The following is a 17,920-nucleotide window of genomic DNA, read 5'->3' as shown; positions in this document are numbered from 1 at the left end:
GATGCGGCCAGGCGTAAGGATTACTGGACAGCTATGAGAGCCTATAAAGCGGCCCTCCGCCTGGCAAAAACACAATTTTTTGAAGAGCGAATACAACTTGCCTCAAACTCCTCCAGGGAGACCTTTAAAGTGGTGCAAGAACTGCTAAAAGTTCCTGAGCCAGCAGTCTCCCATGACCCTGAGAGGTGTAAGGAGTTGGCTAATTTTTTCCACACTAAAATAGTAAAAATATTAGACTCGTTACCCCAGGTGGCTACATTTCATGGGATTCAAGAAGAACCCCTCCCTGCGGGGATAAAAGAGTGTCCCTTCTCCCTTGACATGTTCGGCCCAGTTTCAGAAAGTGAAACATTAAAAGCCATAGTGTCCATAAAAAGCGGTTCCCCCATGGACCCTGTCCCCTTTAAAATTCTAAAACAAGCGGCAATTGCTGTGGTCGGGCCCATTACGAACTTGATCAATGCCTCCTTCTCTCGTGGTTTGGTGCCACCCACCTGGAAAAAAGCCGTGGTCAAGGCTCTCCTAAAAAAATCTAACCTCGACGCGACTGAGCTGGCCAATTTCAGGCCCATTTCTCTGTTGCCAGGTCTCAGCAAAATTGCTGAGAAACTTGCTAACCATCGACTGTCCAACTTTCTTGAGTCAAATGGTCTGCTCCGAGACTCGCAGACCGGCTTCCGTCCCGGCCATGGCACCGACACGGCCCTCTTGGCGGTCGTTGAGGAATCGAGGCGCATCTTAGATTCGGGAGGATCAGTGGCAGTGATCCTCCTGGATCTGAGTGCGGCATTCGACACCGTTGACCATCAGGTGTTGACCCAACGGCTGTCAAAGGTGGGTGTGGCAGGTATCGCCCTGAAATGGCTCTGCTCATTTCTGGAAGACCGTTCCTATCAGGTCTGGGAAGGAAGCAACAAGTCTCCATCTATTTCTCTCCAGTGGGGGGTGCCGCAGGGCTCGTCCCTGAGCCCGACATTATTTAATGTCTACATGGCCCCCCTGGAGGATGTGGTGACCCCTTATAACATCAAAATCATCAGCTATGCTGATGATACCCAGCTGGTGGTCGCCCTTCCTCAACTGGTGGAGAACCCTGACTTGTTGCACTCATGTCTGGCGGACGTCCACACCTGGATGAACAGTTCAGCCCTGAAGCTGAACGGCTCTAAAACAGAGATCATGCTGCTTGGAAACAAAGCGCCATCATTGCCACCTTCATGTTGGCCAAGCTGTATGGGTGACTTTCCAACCATGAAAGAGGAGATCAAGAGCTTAGGAGTCTGGCTGGAGCAAGATCTTTCCCTTAGAACTCACGCCAAAAGAACTGCGGGAGTCTGCTTTGCCCTGCTGCGGGCTGCGCGGAAAATTCTTCCGCTTCTTCCTTTTCCATCAAGGAAGTTGCTGATTCAGGGTTTGATAACATCTCGCCTTGATTACAGCAACAGTCTGTTTCTGGGCGCCCCTGAATCGACTTTTAACAAGCTCCAGCAGGTGCAAAACGCGGCAGCTAGACTCCTTATGGGTATCCCCCGAACAGAATCCGCCAGACCCGCTCTCAAGGCACTGCACTGGTTACCGGTGCGGGAGAGAGTACAGTTCAAGGCACTGTCCATCGCCCATAAAACATTCCAGGGCGGTGGGCCCCCTCTTTTAGGGAGCCTGGTAGTACCTTATAAAGCGAATAGAGCACTGAGGTCTGACCAGAGGTATCTGCTCCAGGTCCCGAGAGTAAAAAGATCACGCACGGGAGGGAGGAGATTCTCTGTGCATACAGCAATGCTCTGGAACTCCCTCCCACTAAAACTCCGCGCTGAGACCTGTACCCTGCGCTTTCGCAGAGACTTGAAAACACATTTGTTTCCCCGGTGAGTCGCCATCCTTACTCCATGGTCCCACGGTTGATGCACTGTTCATAGCGCCGGGATGCCCGAGGGTAGCTGCGCGCTATATAAGTTTTAATAATAATAATAATAATAACATCCGCTTTACGTCGGAAGTCTCACACCCAGAAAGGGCCATAAGGGAGTGGCGATATGTCTGGGGAACGTACCATGCTGCAGGGGGGAACAGTGCAGGTCCAAGGAGGGCCGTGCCCAGGTCAGATTTTCAGGATATCCACTGAAAGATAAATGTACATACAATTTACCTCGAACTTATTTGCAGAGTGAATGGTTAGCCTGACAATCGGGTATAGATCTGTCTAATTGCACCCAGCCGCACACCAGGAGCATGTTGGCAGATTGCTCATGCAAAAATAAAATTAATCTCTGCTAAAACCGGTGGTTCATAAAAACAGATTGCCGTCCCTGAAAAACTAAATTAACACGGAGGCGCTCTCAGGTTAGCAATGTATTATTTCCACTTAATTGTTTGTTGTTTGCAACAAACAAGAGTGCCTTCCTCAACGAGGACCGGATCCGTACCAGATTTTCAGACTAACCACTATTTAAGGTAATTCCCATTAGATTAATTGTATGTAGATATACCTTAGGTGAATATATATGGAATCTATGGCCTGGATCTTGGATCTACTCTAGACACCCCCAGTACAGAGATGGAAAGCATCCATGTCATTTTGATGTGTCCGCAAACAACTTTTTCTCGTGGCAGAATGGTGACTGTCATAAATATTTCCTTTAACAGGTGATCTCTAATAATCATAACTCTAGTTTACGAGTGACTTGTAGACCCACAGATTAGTTATATCCAGCCAGGGTTTGAAAGTTTCCATCACATATGAAGATACCTTAGTTAATTGCATCTAAACCCCTCATACATTTTCATTCGTAAGAGCCAGGAAATCCAAATGTGTTTTTACTACTCGGTGGGTCAATTACCCCAGGGATAACACAGAAGAGGCTTCTATGGCTACTGGTCGCACCCAGAGCCCATGATAGTTTGCACTGTGGTGCAAATCGCAATTGCAAATAGTGATGAAATACCGCCCGATGCAAATGTTTCCAGGTAAAACCTGGCAGTATGTGCGTGGGTGTAAACTGCCCAGTCTGAATTTTGTAGCTCGGAGCAGGGGAAACCATGCATAGCAGTAGTATACCGTCAACCCTCGATCCAAGGAGCGGAACTCAGAATGATGAAGTAATGTCGGGCTAAGTAAATACCACACCTCATTGTCTTGGCAATTACCGGGTGTAGTATTGCTGTAGCAAATAATGGAAGAATAATACAAACCTAATAGTAGTACTGTACTTCTGATAGGTCTACTAGGACCATGATTGTTACTACTGCTATCTGTACTAACACTATCACCACACACGCTAGCAGTAGTAGAACTACTGGCTCGACTACCTTTATCACTGCTAGTTTGATTGGGGCTATTCATACTTTTATTATTACTGCTACAGCTGCTAACAATACTTTAATTGTCACTACAATTAGGAGTGACACCAAGCTCATACTCCTGCAGTACTGCACAGAGTGTTAGTAATACTTCTGTTTGAATTGCTAACCTTTACTAAAATTACATCTACTACAGGCATTTTAAAACTACTGATATAGTTTGGAAGTGTTAACATTACTACTTCACTTAGTTCAGCAAATTATAGTAGTGATTCTGGTAGTAGCACAACTACTATTTTGAGTATTACCGGTGGTATTATTGACGATTAAAGTATAAGTATCAGTGATAATAAAATTAATTCTGGTGCCGATACTAGAGATATTACCACTACCGCTTGTACTGCTAACAGTGTTCTTTTTATCACGGTTCCTATTACTGGTGCTACTTGAAATATCACTATAAGGACCTCCAGGACAGACATCTCTATTGCTACAGATGCTGTTACGGATGACTCTGCTGGTACGACCAATAGCCGCACTACTTCTAGTCGTACTACTGCTCCCAGCTGCTCCATGCACTGCAAAGAACACCGCAGATCCCTTATCCAATCATTGCACCAGGATCGACATTGGCCCTTCTAACTCCTTGGAGACATACAGTACTGCCCGGCCTCAAGAAGGCGAGGCATGTACCGCTGCTGGTGAGCTTCAATGAAGGATGCTCTGTTGTCCTCCAGATCCTTTCAGGGCATGCGCTGCTGCTCTACGGAAGTGCATGCAACTGTCCTCTAGCCTATTATTAACATGCACTATTGCCCTCCAACTTCAGTGGGCATGCACGTCTACCCCATCCTCAATTAGGCATGCAGTTCAGCCCTGTAGCTTCAGTGACTCGTACACTACTGCCTTCAAGCTCCACCGGGCCCTGCACTACTGCTCCCCATCAAGCAATACTGTCCTCTAGGTCTATTAAGGCATGCACCACTGTGCTTTAGCTTCATGCATGAATTTACAACTGCCCTACAGGACTTTTGAAGAATGTACTGCTGCCTTACAGGTCAAACACACCACCCTCCTATCCATCTGTCTCACATACATAACAGAAGGATCAATGCCAGTCCAGAGATTGCCCACTCCTCGAGATCGTACCAGGCAAACCTAAAGGACGCGCGATCTGGACATTCAGCATAACTCAGTACCTCATAATAAATATCGAAAAAGACAAGTACAAAGTCCAACAATCTCAATAATGTTCAATATCTGTGTAAAAAAAAAAAAAAGATAAACTGTACCACTATACAGCGTCTGGGGTATTAAGCGCTGTATAAATGTAATTACATTATATTACAAGGTAATACGGCATACACTGCAGCCATCCAGCTCATCTGCAGATGCACTACAGCCATGCAGCTCCAATGAGGCGTGCGGTACCGCCCTCCATATTCAGCTGGGCATAGAGTACTGCTGTCCAGCTCCATTGTGTTTATATTTTATTTATAGAAAAGAGAGGGACCCCTTAAACTTCAAGGGAAATAAGGTACTTCCAATATACCAACAATATCAATCCCCTTGACCACACAATATAGTTAACATAAATAGAAATAACCATAAAATAGGTATATATCTCAATGCCACAAAAAACAGTCAGAGAGTGTGAGTTATGAAATACCAAATACAATTTTTGCATGTAAATTACAATTTATTAAAAAAAAACCTGTTTATAAATCTCAAAATAGAGTCACCAATCTGACTCTACACTAAAAAAATTAATTGATACAATACAGAGGAAAATTGTCCAATTACAGTGATTTACACATCGTTATGACCAGCATAACACAAAAAACAACACATATTTAGACAAAACACCTTGTCGTTTCCTACTGCATATCATATGGAATTATAATTTCTGGAACATAAATAGTGATACATTAATCTCCTTTGTATGTATAATTCTATGTTGGTCCTTAGATTATGCTTGCAGAAGCGTCGACGCGTTTCGATGGTTACACTTATAATTCCATCTTTATCAAGACCATAATGAATGTGTTTTCTCAGAGTGCCAATTCTGGTATCACTCCCCTGTATAAAATAAATATATACGATCACTTAATTTATAAGTAAACTTTCTGCATTTTATCGTTGTAAGATCTATACCATAGTATCTCTCTTACACATGTTTCTCAACTGATTCATAATACAATCAATTTCCAATTACTTGTATACTTTCTTATTCATCTTTTTTGTTTACATATATGCAGAAAAAGGGAGGGTGGGGCTATTACAATTCCCCTATTCACTTTCTTCTGGATTAGTTCCCTCCATCCCTCTTATGGATATAGAAGGGGCTTCCCCATTTCTCACAATATATTACCTATCTCACCGTAATTTGTTGAGCTGGATGGTAACTGTCTTATTGCCTTCCCTTTGTTCTTTATTCGAGGAGACAATATATGAGATGGTGTCACGCTTTAATATGTGATATCTGGCCACTAGTATCTCCTCAGACCTACAGAAAACATAATAATAATGTAACATATTGTCGTATATAGATTTCTTACAGAGGTAATTCTACTGTGAGATACACTCTCTCCAATGCATTACCTCCGTTCCGTGTTATTTAAAATGTCACAACGTTATACTTCCAAGGTATTTCCACTCCGGCGGGCCCCCGTGTTCTATTGCGGTACTTTTAAGACTTTAGCGGGCTGTGGAGGTATTATATCTTCCTCTCTCATATGCCGTCTAATATAAAACATAAAAATAGCATGAGTAAGCAAACCGAAGGGCTCCGCCTCTACTTATACTAATAATTCCTCCTAGCTCTCTCTCTGTCTCACCCTGAATAGTTGGTCATCAGATCCTTGCTAACCCTGGGCGTAGTGGACGTAGTGAGGCTATGTGAAGCAATACGGAGTGGGGGCAAATCTACGCCCACCCGCACACTTCGCGTATCCCCACAACGCCCCTGCCCGCCTCCCTCCCGCCCTCATTTTACAAGGATTAAAATGATTAGATAAAGAAAAATTACTTACCTGAGCTGCCGCGTCCCGGGGCTCCATCTTTCTGCTTCCTGCATATCTTCTTCCTCACAAAGGCGCATGCGCGGGCACCCGCGCATGTGCATTTCTCCCGAGAAATGCGCATGCGTGGGCGTCCGCGCATGCGCATTAGTGAGGAAGAAGATATGCAGGAAGCAGAAAGATGGAGCCCTGGGACGCGGCAGCTCAGGTAAGTCATTTTTCTTTATCTAATCATTTTAATCATTGTAAAATGAGGGCGGGAGGGAGGTGGATGGCGGGCAACTCTGCTCCGCCGCGGGGTGTGCGTAGTCTGCCCCTGCTATGCCTACTTTGTGCAGCGCGAAGTGGGCAGTACTACGCACACTCCGTGGGCGGAGCGGAGCACTGCGCCCACCCTTAATCCTTACCTTGAAACGTGCAGAGTTTAAGCCGGGAAATCGAGTGTCTTCTTTTTCGTGCTTACCGATCACTCGTTTCGATGGCTCTATTTGGCTGTTGTAAGCCCGTCCCGGATAGGTTGCTACGGCTCACATGATACTATTACTAGTGACGTTTGTCTACCTTTCCGTCTTCCTTCCCGATTGGTCATTCCCCTCACGTGTCAGTGACACTACCCGAATCGCCGCTTACTTGTGTATCTATAGCGGCATGTTAATACACCTCCAATTCCCGAAAATCTAATTGCCTGATAATTATCATGGTAACTATGACCATGATCCGCCCGCATCAGTCGCCTTGCGCTATAAGAATATAAACGAAAGAACACGCCAACACGTAAATTGGTGTGAAATCTACCATCTCATAGGCGGCAGAGTTACCTCGCCTATTAATTCTGTTCACTTTTTATACTTAGTTGTGGAAATGCTTCCAATATATTGGAAAGTAACTAGTGCTCATGGCTAGTTTCCGCCTTCTTCCCCGTAACTGAGCCAATGCTCTGGCTCTTTGTGAATTGATCTTGTGCTGACGCTGCCCTTAACTAAAACAGTAAGGGGCATCCCGTCTGTCTAAGTTCTTCTTTCACAGATAGATCTAGTATTTCAGGTGGATTTAACCATTAGAATACACCCCACTATGATGTCGATGGAATAATACAATGTATTGTTCGTGTTAAGCCGCCGATAGTGTCCTGTTCTAAAAAACCCTCGATCACATTACTATAATCCTCATCCAGTCTTCTCTTGAGTTGAGTCCTACTTCTACCGTATTGAGATAGCACATATACCATTGTTCTCTCTTTTTTCTTTTTGTGTCAATGTCGCCTCCTCTTCTGTTTATAGTTATTTTCTCTAGGATGAACCAATTAAACTCATCGCATTTATGGCTCAGACTCTGAAAATGTTCTGTAAGTGGGGCATTTTCTTTTTTCGTCCTAATGGCTGATTTATGTTCTATGAGGCGTGTGCGGAGTTCTCTACTTGTCTCTCCCACATATCCTAGTCCGCATGGGCAGACTAGAAGGTAAACCACATTTTTACTGCGGCAATTATTTAGAGTGGTTGCTGTAATTAGTTTGCCTGCAAATGTGATGTTATTTCCATTCTAAACACTGTGGGCATATGGAGCACGACCCACATTTATGGTTCCCTCTAGCTTTTTTGCCACCCAAGGTCATTTGTTTACCACAGGTAGATATGTTAGTTCTCACAAGTGAGTTCCTTATCGTTTTATTACGTCTAAAGGAGAACAGTGGTTTTTGCAACTGATATTCTGTACCATAGTTTAAAATTTTCCAGTTTCTGTTCACTATATTTTTAATTTGATTACTTATATTGGAGAATTGCGTGACCAAAGCTACTCTCTCTGTGGTAGTCTTACTGTTTTCTTTATTAATGTCTAACAGAGACTCTCGATCATAAAATCTTGCTCTTTTCAAAGAGTTTTTAATAAGTTTGTTAGGATAACCTCTGGCTTTCAATGTTTTCTTTAATATTTCGGCATGACGTGAGAAGTCAGAGATAGTCGTGCAATTCCGTCGCAATCTTAAAAATTCCCCAAAGGGTATATTATCTTTTTGGGAGCGAGGGTGATTGCTCCCATGTTGCAATAGGGTATTTTTATCAGTGGGTTTAGTATAAAGCTCCACATGTAATTCCTCACTGATACTTTTAATTTTTATATCTAAAAATTCAACATGAGAGTCACTGTAATGTGCTGTGAATTTTAGATTGGGATCCCCCAGATTAATCCACTCTAAAAAGGACTGAAGTTCATTACTGGCACCATTCCATACGAAAATGATATCGTCTATGAAACGGGGCCAACTCCATTGTGGCCTGTGGCGGCTTCACCGCTAAAGCGGAGGAGCGTCACCCACTGAACAAAAGGAAAAATAAAATGATAATAACTATCGTTATTATCAGTTTAGTTTTCCTATTTCAATCAGTGGCTCTGAGGGCAGGGCAGGGCTGTCAAGAAACAGGGGGAGGAGTGGTTTGCACTCCCAAAGTTCGCATGACTGCTTGGCCGGTCCTCTTGGGTCGGCCAAACAGCTCATGCGCACTTTGCGTCATCCCCACCAGGCTGCATGACACACCCTGGTGAGGAACATGCAAAACCTCCCACTTCCCGTCAGAGCGCTGAACCACCACGCTCAGACGAATCACAGCGTTGCATTGCAGCGTTGTGATTGGCTCAAGGGAGCTTGGGAGATGGGTGCTCCTGCTGCCTGCCGGGACTGCAGGAAGAAGGAAGATGACAGTTCTTTCTTCTTTTTTCGACGTTGATCCGCCTCACCACCTGGGTCCAGTAGCAGCCGCTACTGATTTCAACATGTGTTACTGCCCTCTAGCTCCACTGAGGCAAGGGCTACAGCCCCCAGCTTTCACTGAGGCATGCATTTATGCAATACTGCTGTTCAACTTCACTGGAAAGTTTCACTAAGGACTTCCAGCTGCAGTGAGGCCCTCCAGCTGCACTGAAGCCTGGAGTGCTGCCCTCCAGTTGCACTGAAGCATCCCCTACTGCCTCCAGCTCCAATGAGGCCTGTCTAGCCACTGTGCCCTGTGCAGCTCCCGGTTTATGCCCAGGGCACGCTGACGCGCTGTCTCGACTTGCCACAAGTCTGCACAGTCAGTATAGGGTTCCAGTGCAGAGATTTCCTTCTGCACCAGAATGCGCAGACTCCCTGCCCAGTTCTCTGTTTACGCTCCACTTTCTGAACCAAAACTTGGATAAGCCTCAGAAATGAATCATTCACTTCCTGATATTTGGAAAAAGCAGAGCGGGTGCCAACACCTGAGGACATCAGTAGGAATTAGGTGGCGCATGGTAGGCGGTCCTCCTCCACGGGAGAGCAGCCATAAACGAGAAGAGGGAGTTCTTCTGCAGAGGAGGTGGTCCAAGGAAGAAGCAAGTCAGGTACAAGGGATGGGGAAGTCAGGCACTAGAGGCGGCAGTCAGGCTTTGGAGGGGGTAGTCAGCTGCTGGAAGGAAGTAATGTGGAATAAGGCCCTCCCAGTCCAGGCGCAGACCAAGGCAGTCCCAGGAAGCACAACCTGCTGAGCTAGCTACCCAAGTGCAGCCCTACTCAGCAACTGCAGGAAAAAAAGGTGGAGGTACAGGCCTATTCAATACCAGGTGCAGGCCCAGTCTACTCCAGGTGCAGGCCCAGTCCTTTTCAGGTGCAGGCCCAGTCCCTTCAGGTGCAGGCCCAGTCTACTCAAGGTGTAGGCCCAGTCCTTTTCAGGTGCAGGCCCAGTCCCTTCAGGTGCAGGCCCAGTCTACTCCAGGTGCAGGCCCAGTCCTTTTCAGGTGCAGGCCCAGTCCTTTTCAGGTGCAGGCCCAGTCCCTTCAGGTGCAGGCCCAGCCCCTTCAGGTGCAGGCCCAGTTCGAGCCGGGCACAGACCTAGTCCTCCCAAACAGTGCTTAATTTGAGCTGGTGGTTTCCGGTGCCTGCACTTTATTGTCAACACCGGCTCTTATGCTTATCACATGGTGGCGCTGTTTGTCTTATTTTTTTTTAGGAGAACAACAGCTGTTGTTTAGTAATTAACTGTACATCACTATAAGAATAGCTTGGGCAGCAGGCATTACTCATTTTAATGTACGTTTAAAGCGTGAATCGTCACACTTCTTTGAGTGTAATGCTAGTAGTGATAGTTCTTTCATTGGAAGCGCTAGTGACAGCAATGGGTGGGGCAAGTTACAGTGGCCTCCCCACAAGGGCCCTGTCACTTCATTTTTTTTTTTACAAATTAAGCACTGCCAAGTAGATGTACCAGTCCGCCCCCGTAATCAGCCACAAGTTAGTTCTAGGTTGGTTATGGGTGAGGCTTGGGCTCCGACAACAGGGGTGAGGGTTCAGCAACTCGAGTCAACTCGGGCTGAGGAGTTCCTCAAAGATCTGGCAACTAATGCTCTTGATCTCAAGTCTTCCTTGGGGCAGCTCCGTGTGCTGGAGCGCCACCTCACCCTCGTTACTTTCCGACGTCTAACGAACAATCACAGAGTCTTACACAGTGGAGTGTTGCCGTGTCCTTTGTCAGTCTCAGAGGGGTCAGTGGTTTACACTTGTAAGCACACTATTGGTCTATTCCATTTTCAAAGACCACTGTTGAATTCCATGACATCTCATACTTTTGAGCAGTCTCACCCTTAGCGGTCTCAAACGTCCAATGGACTTAAACAACGTTCCAGACACTTATAGCGCAGTTTTACTCCAAGCAACTTCCAAAGACCCCTAATTGCATGAATGGAGCCTCACACAATGACGTATAACTTATTGCACTCTGGAGCACAGCATTCTCTGTGAGTCTCACTTGTTCACTGTGAGTCTCACAACTTGGCGCACAGCGTCACTGCTGTGTTGTGTGTCCTATTTTGGAGCACCACTTCACACAATTTGTGTGAGTCTCACATCTTGGAACACAGTGTTCGTTACTGGATAAGTGTGTGTCACAACCTACAGAACAGCCTCACTGAGGGTCACTTACTGCACATTTGTGGCACCTGCTGCTTCACTCATTCAGTGTGAGTCTTAGCACCTGGGTTGACAGCCCTATTTATTGCATGTGTTTGTCACACTCTGGAGAGTCGTCGCACTCCTTCAGTATGAGTCTCATAGCCAGCCGCGGTCGGTAGTAGGAGTAGCAGCAGGGCGGTGACGTGGGGAGGGGCAGGGTGGGGGGGTAGTAAACTATGTATTATGGAGGTTTACAGGTAAGTTAACATATAAATTAATAAAACGAATTTCGTTGTGTGCACTGCATCTCATTTGGGGATGCAGTGCACGCAACAAAATTTGTTTTATTAATTTATATGTTAACTTACCTGTAAACCTCCGTAATCCATAGTTTACTACCCCCCACCCAGCCCCTCCCCACGTCACCGCCCTGCTGCTACTCCTACTACGGACCGCGGCTGCTCATAGCCTGAAGCACAGTGCCACTCTTTAAGTGCCTGTGTGTCAAACCATGAAGCAGAGTTTACACTTTGGAACATGGTGTCCCTCATTAGAAGTGTGTGTCATACGCAGGTGCACAGCCTCACTCATATCGGTGTAAGTTTCACACCTTGGAGCACAGCGTCACTCTTTAAGTGCCTGTGTGTCAAACCATGAAGCTCAGTCTCACACTTTGGAACATGGTGTAACTCATTAGATGAGTGTATTAAACGCAGGCGCACAGCCTCACTCCTTTAGTGTGAGTTTCACACCTCGGAGCAGTGTCACTCACTGCATGCTTGCATTGCACGCCATATGATAAAGCACAGCCTTCGTCATTCAGCGTGAGCCTCACACACTGAAGCAGTGTCTGTAAGTGTACGTGCATGTATGTATTTGTCTGCGTCTGTCGTCCCAGGAGCACAAGCACAGCCATGCTCCTGCGGTATTTTATACAACAGAAAACTGAATTTAACCCAGCTATAAATCAAACATTAACAGTATCTCTGATTCTGAAAACACAAGCAGCAGTGACAGCGTGTTAAGGCTTTAAAAGCTGAACATCTAAAGCATAAGACAATTTGAGAGCCGTTTAAATGGTCTTTCTGTTACAAAACTATGCGAACGGATGAACATGCGTCAGAGCAGGGTGCAGAAAGTAGCAGAAACGTCGCCCCCTGTGCAGGCGGCGCACGTATCTCACCCAGGCGCGCAACACCCATTGGGCTCACCGGGCTTCAGCTGCCCCCCCCCCCCCACCCCAACCCAACCCCTCATGTGTGTCAGCACGGCTGAGACAGCCTCCCGGGCTGGCGTCCGAATTGCTGCCGGACCCGAGTACTTCACAGGTCTTTAAAAGACCATTTACTCGTTATCGAGGCTTTTCTTGTGTTCTCACCCCTTCTTACAGCCACTCTGCCTATCGCTGGAAGACTTACCCACTCCCCCCCCCCCCGAAATCTTTTTCAGGCCCCCCCCCCCCCCCCCCGAAATTTGGCTCTAGTTGCCCGCCTGATCTCACCCCTCTCCTCTGCTACACCTGGTTCAAAGTCTATCCGCTTCGTGCCGCGTGCCAACGTCCCCTCCCCGACCCCCACGCCCCCTCCCACAAGTCCCGGAAACAATGATCCCGCGGGAGGTGCAACCCTGCTGCGAGATGTGCAGACCCCCGTACCCAACCCAGGACCCGCTGCTTTCGGCAAAAAAATGCAGCTTTTCAGCGCCGGGAGCTGCAGTGTGTCTCGAAAGAATGTGCAAAAAGCGCTGAATCGAAGTGGGGGTATAATATGACCAAACCAGCACCAGCACCCAAACACACCTGAATCTGCACCTGAATCTGCAAGGAAACGGGTTAAAACGCACCGGAATAACATGCATGGCAAATACAATGCAATCGATTCTAAACTGGGAATAAATGCAACCGAGTCGGTACCAAGACCGGTATACAACCGAATGCCAGCATATTCTAACATGCAAACAAAAATGCATCTTCATTTTCACTAGCAGTAAAGTTCATCTCTGCAGGAAGCAAACATGCAACGGAATCGGTGCTGGAAATAAGATGCAACTAGCTCAGGTATCTGAATCCGTATTTCGAATAATGTAACTGAATGTGCACTAGGGAACAACACACTACTGATATTACATGGAAGATAGGCACGACTGAATATGAACTGATAGAGCAATGCAATCGAATATGAAGCAGAAATTAAATGCAACAACAGCTGCACCACGATTGATCAAATACAAATCACTCTGTAACAATCAAGGTTGGTACAAAAAAGCAACTCAGCATGCAAAGGAAAAGAACTTCGAGAAAGACTGCACAGCAAATACAATGCATCAGCATAGATGCAGGGGACGGCATGCTGCACAATCTGAGCTGGGGGCAGAGGGCACCATACTGCGTGCTGAGGGCAGGGTGCCTAGAATCTGTGCTGGAGCCTGATGAGCTGCATTTTGGGCATGGGACAGAGCGCACATGGGTTTAGGTTGCGGATAGAATGTCATGGGATCTTGGGGGAGCAATAACCTGTAGTGGAAAAAGAATGCAGCATAATTTGTGCAGCGGACAAAAGGAACTGAAATCTGTGAGCCCCCTAAAATGTGTGCTGGGGATGAAATGCACAAGAAAGTGTAGTCAGGAGACAGAACATACAGCAATGTGTGCAGTGTACGGAAAGCCCTGCAGTGTCTGCTGGATCAGCATGCACTGCAGTCGGAGCAGGGCTCAGAATGCACTGAAACCTGTGCAGGATTGAGACTGCACCGGAATCTGCGCCTGGGACAGAATGCACTGAAATCTGCGCCTGGGACAGAATGCACTGAAATCTGTGCAGGATTCAGACTGCACCACAGTCTGCACCTGGGATAGAATGCATTGAAATCTGTGCACAACTCAGACTGCACCACAAGAGGTGCCTGGGAGAGAATGCACTGAAATCTGTGCAGTATTCAGACTGCACCACAAGAGGTGCCTGGGAGAGAATGCACTGAAACCTGTGCATGATTCAGACTGCACTGGAATCTGCGCCTGGGACAGAATGCACTGAAATCTGTGCCTGGGACAGAATGCACTGAAATCTGTGCAGGATTCAGACTGCACTGAAATCTGCACCTGGGAAAGAATGCACTGAAATCTGCGCAGGATTCAGACTGCACCACAGTCTGCGCCTGGGATAGAATGCACTGAAATCTGTGCAGGACTCAGACTGCAACACAATAGGTGCCTGGGAGAGAATTCACTGAAACCTGTGCAGGATTCAGACTGCACCGGAATCTGCGCCAGGGAAAGAATGCACTGAAACCTGCGCAGGATTCAGACTGCGCCACAGTCTGAGCCTAGTACAGAATGCACTTAAATCTGTGCAGGATTCAGACTGCACCACAGTCTGCGCCTGAGACAGAATGCACTGAAATTTATGCAGGATTCAGACTGCACCACAGTCTGCGCCTGAGACAGAATGCAATGAAATCTGTGCAAGATTCAGACTGCACCAGAATATGCGATCGGGACAGAATGCACTGAAGTCTGTACAGGATTCAGACTGCACCACAGTCTGCGCCTGAGACAGAATGCACTGAAATCTGCACAGGATTCAGACTGCACCACAGTCTGCGCCTGGGATAGAATGCACTGAAACCTGTGCAGGATTCAGACTGCACCACAGTCTGTGCCTGGGACAGAATGCACTGAAATCTGCGCCGGATTCAGACTGCATCACAGTCTGCGCCTGGGACAGAATGCACTGAAATCTGTGCAGGATTCAGACTGCACCACAGTCTGCGCCTGGGACAGATTGCACTGAAATCTGTGCAGGATTCAGACTGCACCACAGTCTGCGCCTGGGACAGAATGCACTGAAACCTGCGCAGGATTCAGACTACACCACAGTGTGCGCCTGGGATAGAATGCACTGAAATCTGTGCCGGATTCAGACTGCATCACAGTCTGTGCCTGGGACAGAATGCACTGAAACCTGCGCAGGATTCAGACTGCACCACAGTCTGCACCTGGGACAGAATGCACTGAAATCTGTGCCGGATTCAGACTGCATCACAGTCTGCGCCTGGGACAGAATGCACTGAAATCTGTGCCGGATTCAGACTGCACCACAGTCTGCACCTGGGACAGACTGCACTGAAACCTGCGCAGGATTCAGACTGCACCACAGTCTGCGCCTGGGACAGAATGCACTGAAACCTGCGCAGGATTCAGACTGCACCACAGTCTGCGCCTGGGACAGAATGCACTGAAATCTGTGCCGGATTCAGACTGCATCACAGTCTGCGCCTGGGACAGAATGAACTGAAATCTGTGCCGGATTCAGACTGCATCACAATCTGCGCCTGGGACAGAATGCACTGAAATCTGTGCAGGATTTAGACTGCACCTGAATATGTGCAGGGGGCAGAATGCACCTGACTCGCTGCGGCAGATGTAGCATTGCACTCTGTGCCTGGAGCAGAATGCACTGAAGTTTGTGCAGGATTCAGACTGCACCTGAGTATGTGCAGGGGGCAGAATGCACCTGAATCGCTGTGGTGGATGTAATGCATTGCACTCTGTGCCTGGAGCAGAATGCACTGAAGTTTGTGCAGGATTCAGACTGCACCTGAGTATGTGCAGGGGGCAGAATGCACCTGAATTGCTGTGGTGGATGTAATGCATTGCAATCTGTGCCTGGACCAGAATGCACAGAAGTTTGTGCAGGGCACAGAATGCACCGGAGCCTGATTGGGCGTCAGAAGGTGCCAGATTTGTTTTTAGGACAAAATGAATGCACCGGAGTCTGTCCTGGGGCAGCCTGCGAGCGAATACGCCACAACCCTTTAACAAAAAGTCAGTCTATTTAAAGCACTCATGAGGTACCAATGCAGTGTTGCATAGTTTCAGTTGCATAATAAGTTTTCAAAATATTGACCCCTGTGCCCACTCTGATGACCCAAGGCATGCGTCCCTGGAAGAAGCCCAGTCCACCCTGGCATGCATGCCACCAGTGACGACAGTACCCCGCTCCCCCAGTACCATAGCCCCCCCACCTACCGCTTGTTGGTGGTGTGATGGTGGCTGTTGCTGGTGGTCCCGTGAAACGAGGAAGGCCAGGACATGCGCGACTTCTTGAGGCCAGGCCGGTCTGACGTGTCCATGGCGTCGGCGCGCTCCATCTGCCGGTGAGGGTGCCGGTCGGTGTCCGAGTATCCCCGGTGCTTGATCTTGATGGGGGTCCGGGGTTGCCTCCACAGGTGTTGGGGGGGCTTGAGGGTGGCCTGTCCCTCCCGGGGCACGGGTAGTGAGAGGGAAAGGCTCTTCTTGCAGCATGGCGGGGGTGCTGGGGGTTCCATCATAGTGCAAACTTTCCAAAGAACAGGCAAAAATTAGATAAAAGGCCACTCAAAAAAACAGACTAAGATCCTCAAAAATAAGCGATAACTCTATAAGCAATAGACAACGCCAGAAGAAAAAAATATAAACTATATTTCCATATATTCCTTAAACAGCTCTAATAAAAAATATGCAAATTGGAGGCACGTGCCACCGAAGTTAGGACGAGGTCACAGTGTTAAAGAAATGCAAGTCCGCAAGGAGGGTCCGAAAAACAGACGCCGGCACGAAGGGGTCGTCGAAGAAGGCAACAGTGAGGCTGCGGGCGCGTCGGGGGCCAAGGCGACCCCGGCAGGTGGGGCAGCCGCCCCCGGGGGACTGCAGCGAGGACGCGCCCTGCGGGTCCCCGCTCCAAGTCATTGCCCGGAGCCAAGGCTAGGAGGGTGGGGGACGAGGCTCCTTCTCTGCCACCCCCTCACAAAAGGCTTAAATTATTGCTAATGCAAAACAAGGAGAGGGGGGGCTCAAGCGAAAGAGGGGGTGAAATCTATCAATAAAAAAAAACAAGAGCGCTCACAAACAAATGGCTTTTCTTATTGCAGGAAAATAAGAATTCAGAGTCCAGAAAAGGTTGGGCAGGGGTGTTATTGCTTGAGTGGAGATTCCTCTCTGCCTCCTGATGTCTCTTGGTCCTTCTTGGCGGGGGGAGTGGGTCGGGAGGATGTTGTCCCGGGGTCGGGGGCCTCCTGCTCTGCCGCGAGGGAGGGTGCCTGTCCGGCAGCGGATAGGGCAGCAGTCGCCGTGCCCCTGTCTCTCGACCCTTCTTGGGAACGGGGGCTGGTGGTGGTCCCGGGGTGGAGGGCTCCTAGGCTGCTGGCAGGGAGGGAGGCTGACCTGTCCGGCAGGAGGAGAAGAGACAGCAGTTGGAGCCCAGATCGGCAGCCGGAGCTGCACGCGACCAGCCCTCCTCCACTTCATGCGCGAGATTTCTCTCTCTCTCTCTCGCTGCCTATCTCCCTCCCTCCCTCTGTGCGCCTCTTCTCCGGCTGGCTGTTCTCCCCTCCTCCTCCTCTCCCGACTCTTCCAGCAAGCCTGCTCAGAAATCCGGCGTCTCTGCCTCCAAAACTACCTCGGATCCGACCTGACTGTTGACACCATGTGTCACCGCACCACCCCAGGGAAGTCGCGGATTAATAACTTGAATTTTAATGGAGGGAAACTCCTTCGAGCCCGGGCTTGTGTAAGACCCCCCAGGAGTTGTATACAGTAGCTCGCAACTTATGAGCAGCGTCGCCTTGTGTGCCAAACACCACATATCAAGCGCTGGGCTTTCCTTTTACAAATCCCTGTTGTCAGGTGTGTCGGTCCAGTTGGGGCCATTCAGGGCAAAAGTCC

General features: G+C 48.1%; 1 protein-coding gene across 1 annotated transcript in view; it reads right to left on the bottom strand.

Moving 5' to 3' along the window:
* Nucleotides 1-17,606, bottom strand: part of PDE4A (phosphodiesterase 4A) — an 888,137-nt gene extending 870,531 nt beyond the window's left edge. The window contains exon 1 of the mRNA XM_085600756.1: nt 16,247-17,606. Coding sequence (XP_085456882.1) covers nt 16,247-16,548 — 302 coding nt within the window. The 5' untranslated portion in view covers nt 16,549-17,606. The remainder of the gene's footprint in view (nt 1-16,246) is intronic.
* Between the last annotated feature and the right edge of the window lie 314 nt (nt 17,607-17,920).

The sequence above is a fragment of the Triturus cristatus genome, chromosome 4_2 (assembly GCF_964204655.1).
Source record: "Triturus cristatus chromosome 4_2, aTriCri1.1, whole genome shotgun sequence".
NCBI classification, from domain to species: domain Eukaryota; kingdom Metazoa; phylum Chordata; class Amphibia; order Caudata; family Salamandridae; genus Triturus; species Triturus cristatus.
This window is presented reverse-complemented; position numbering and strand designations above follow the sequence as displayed.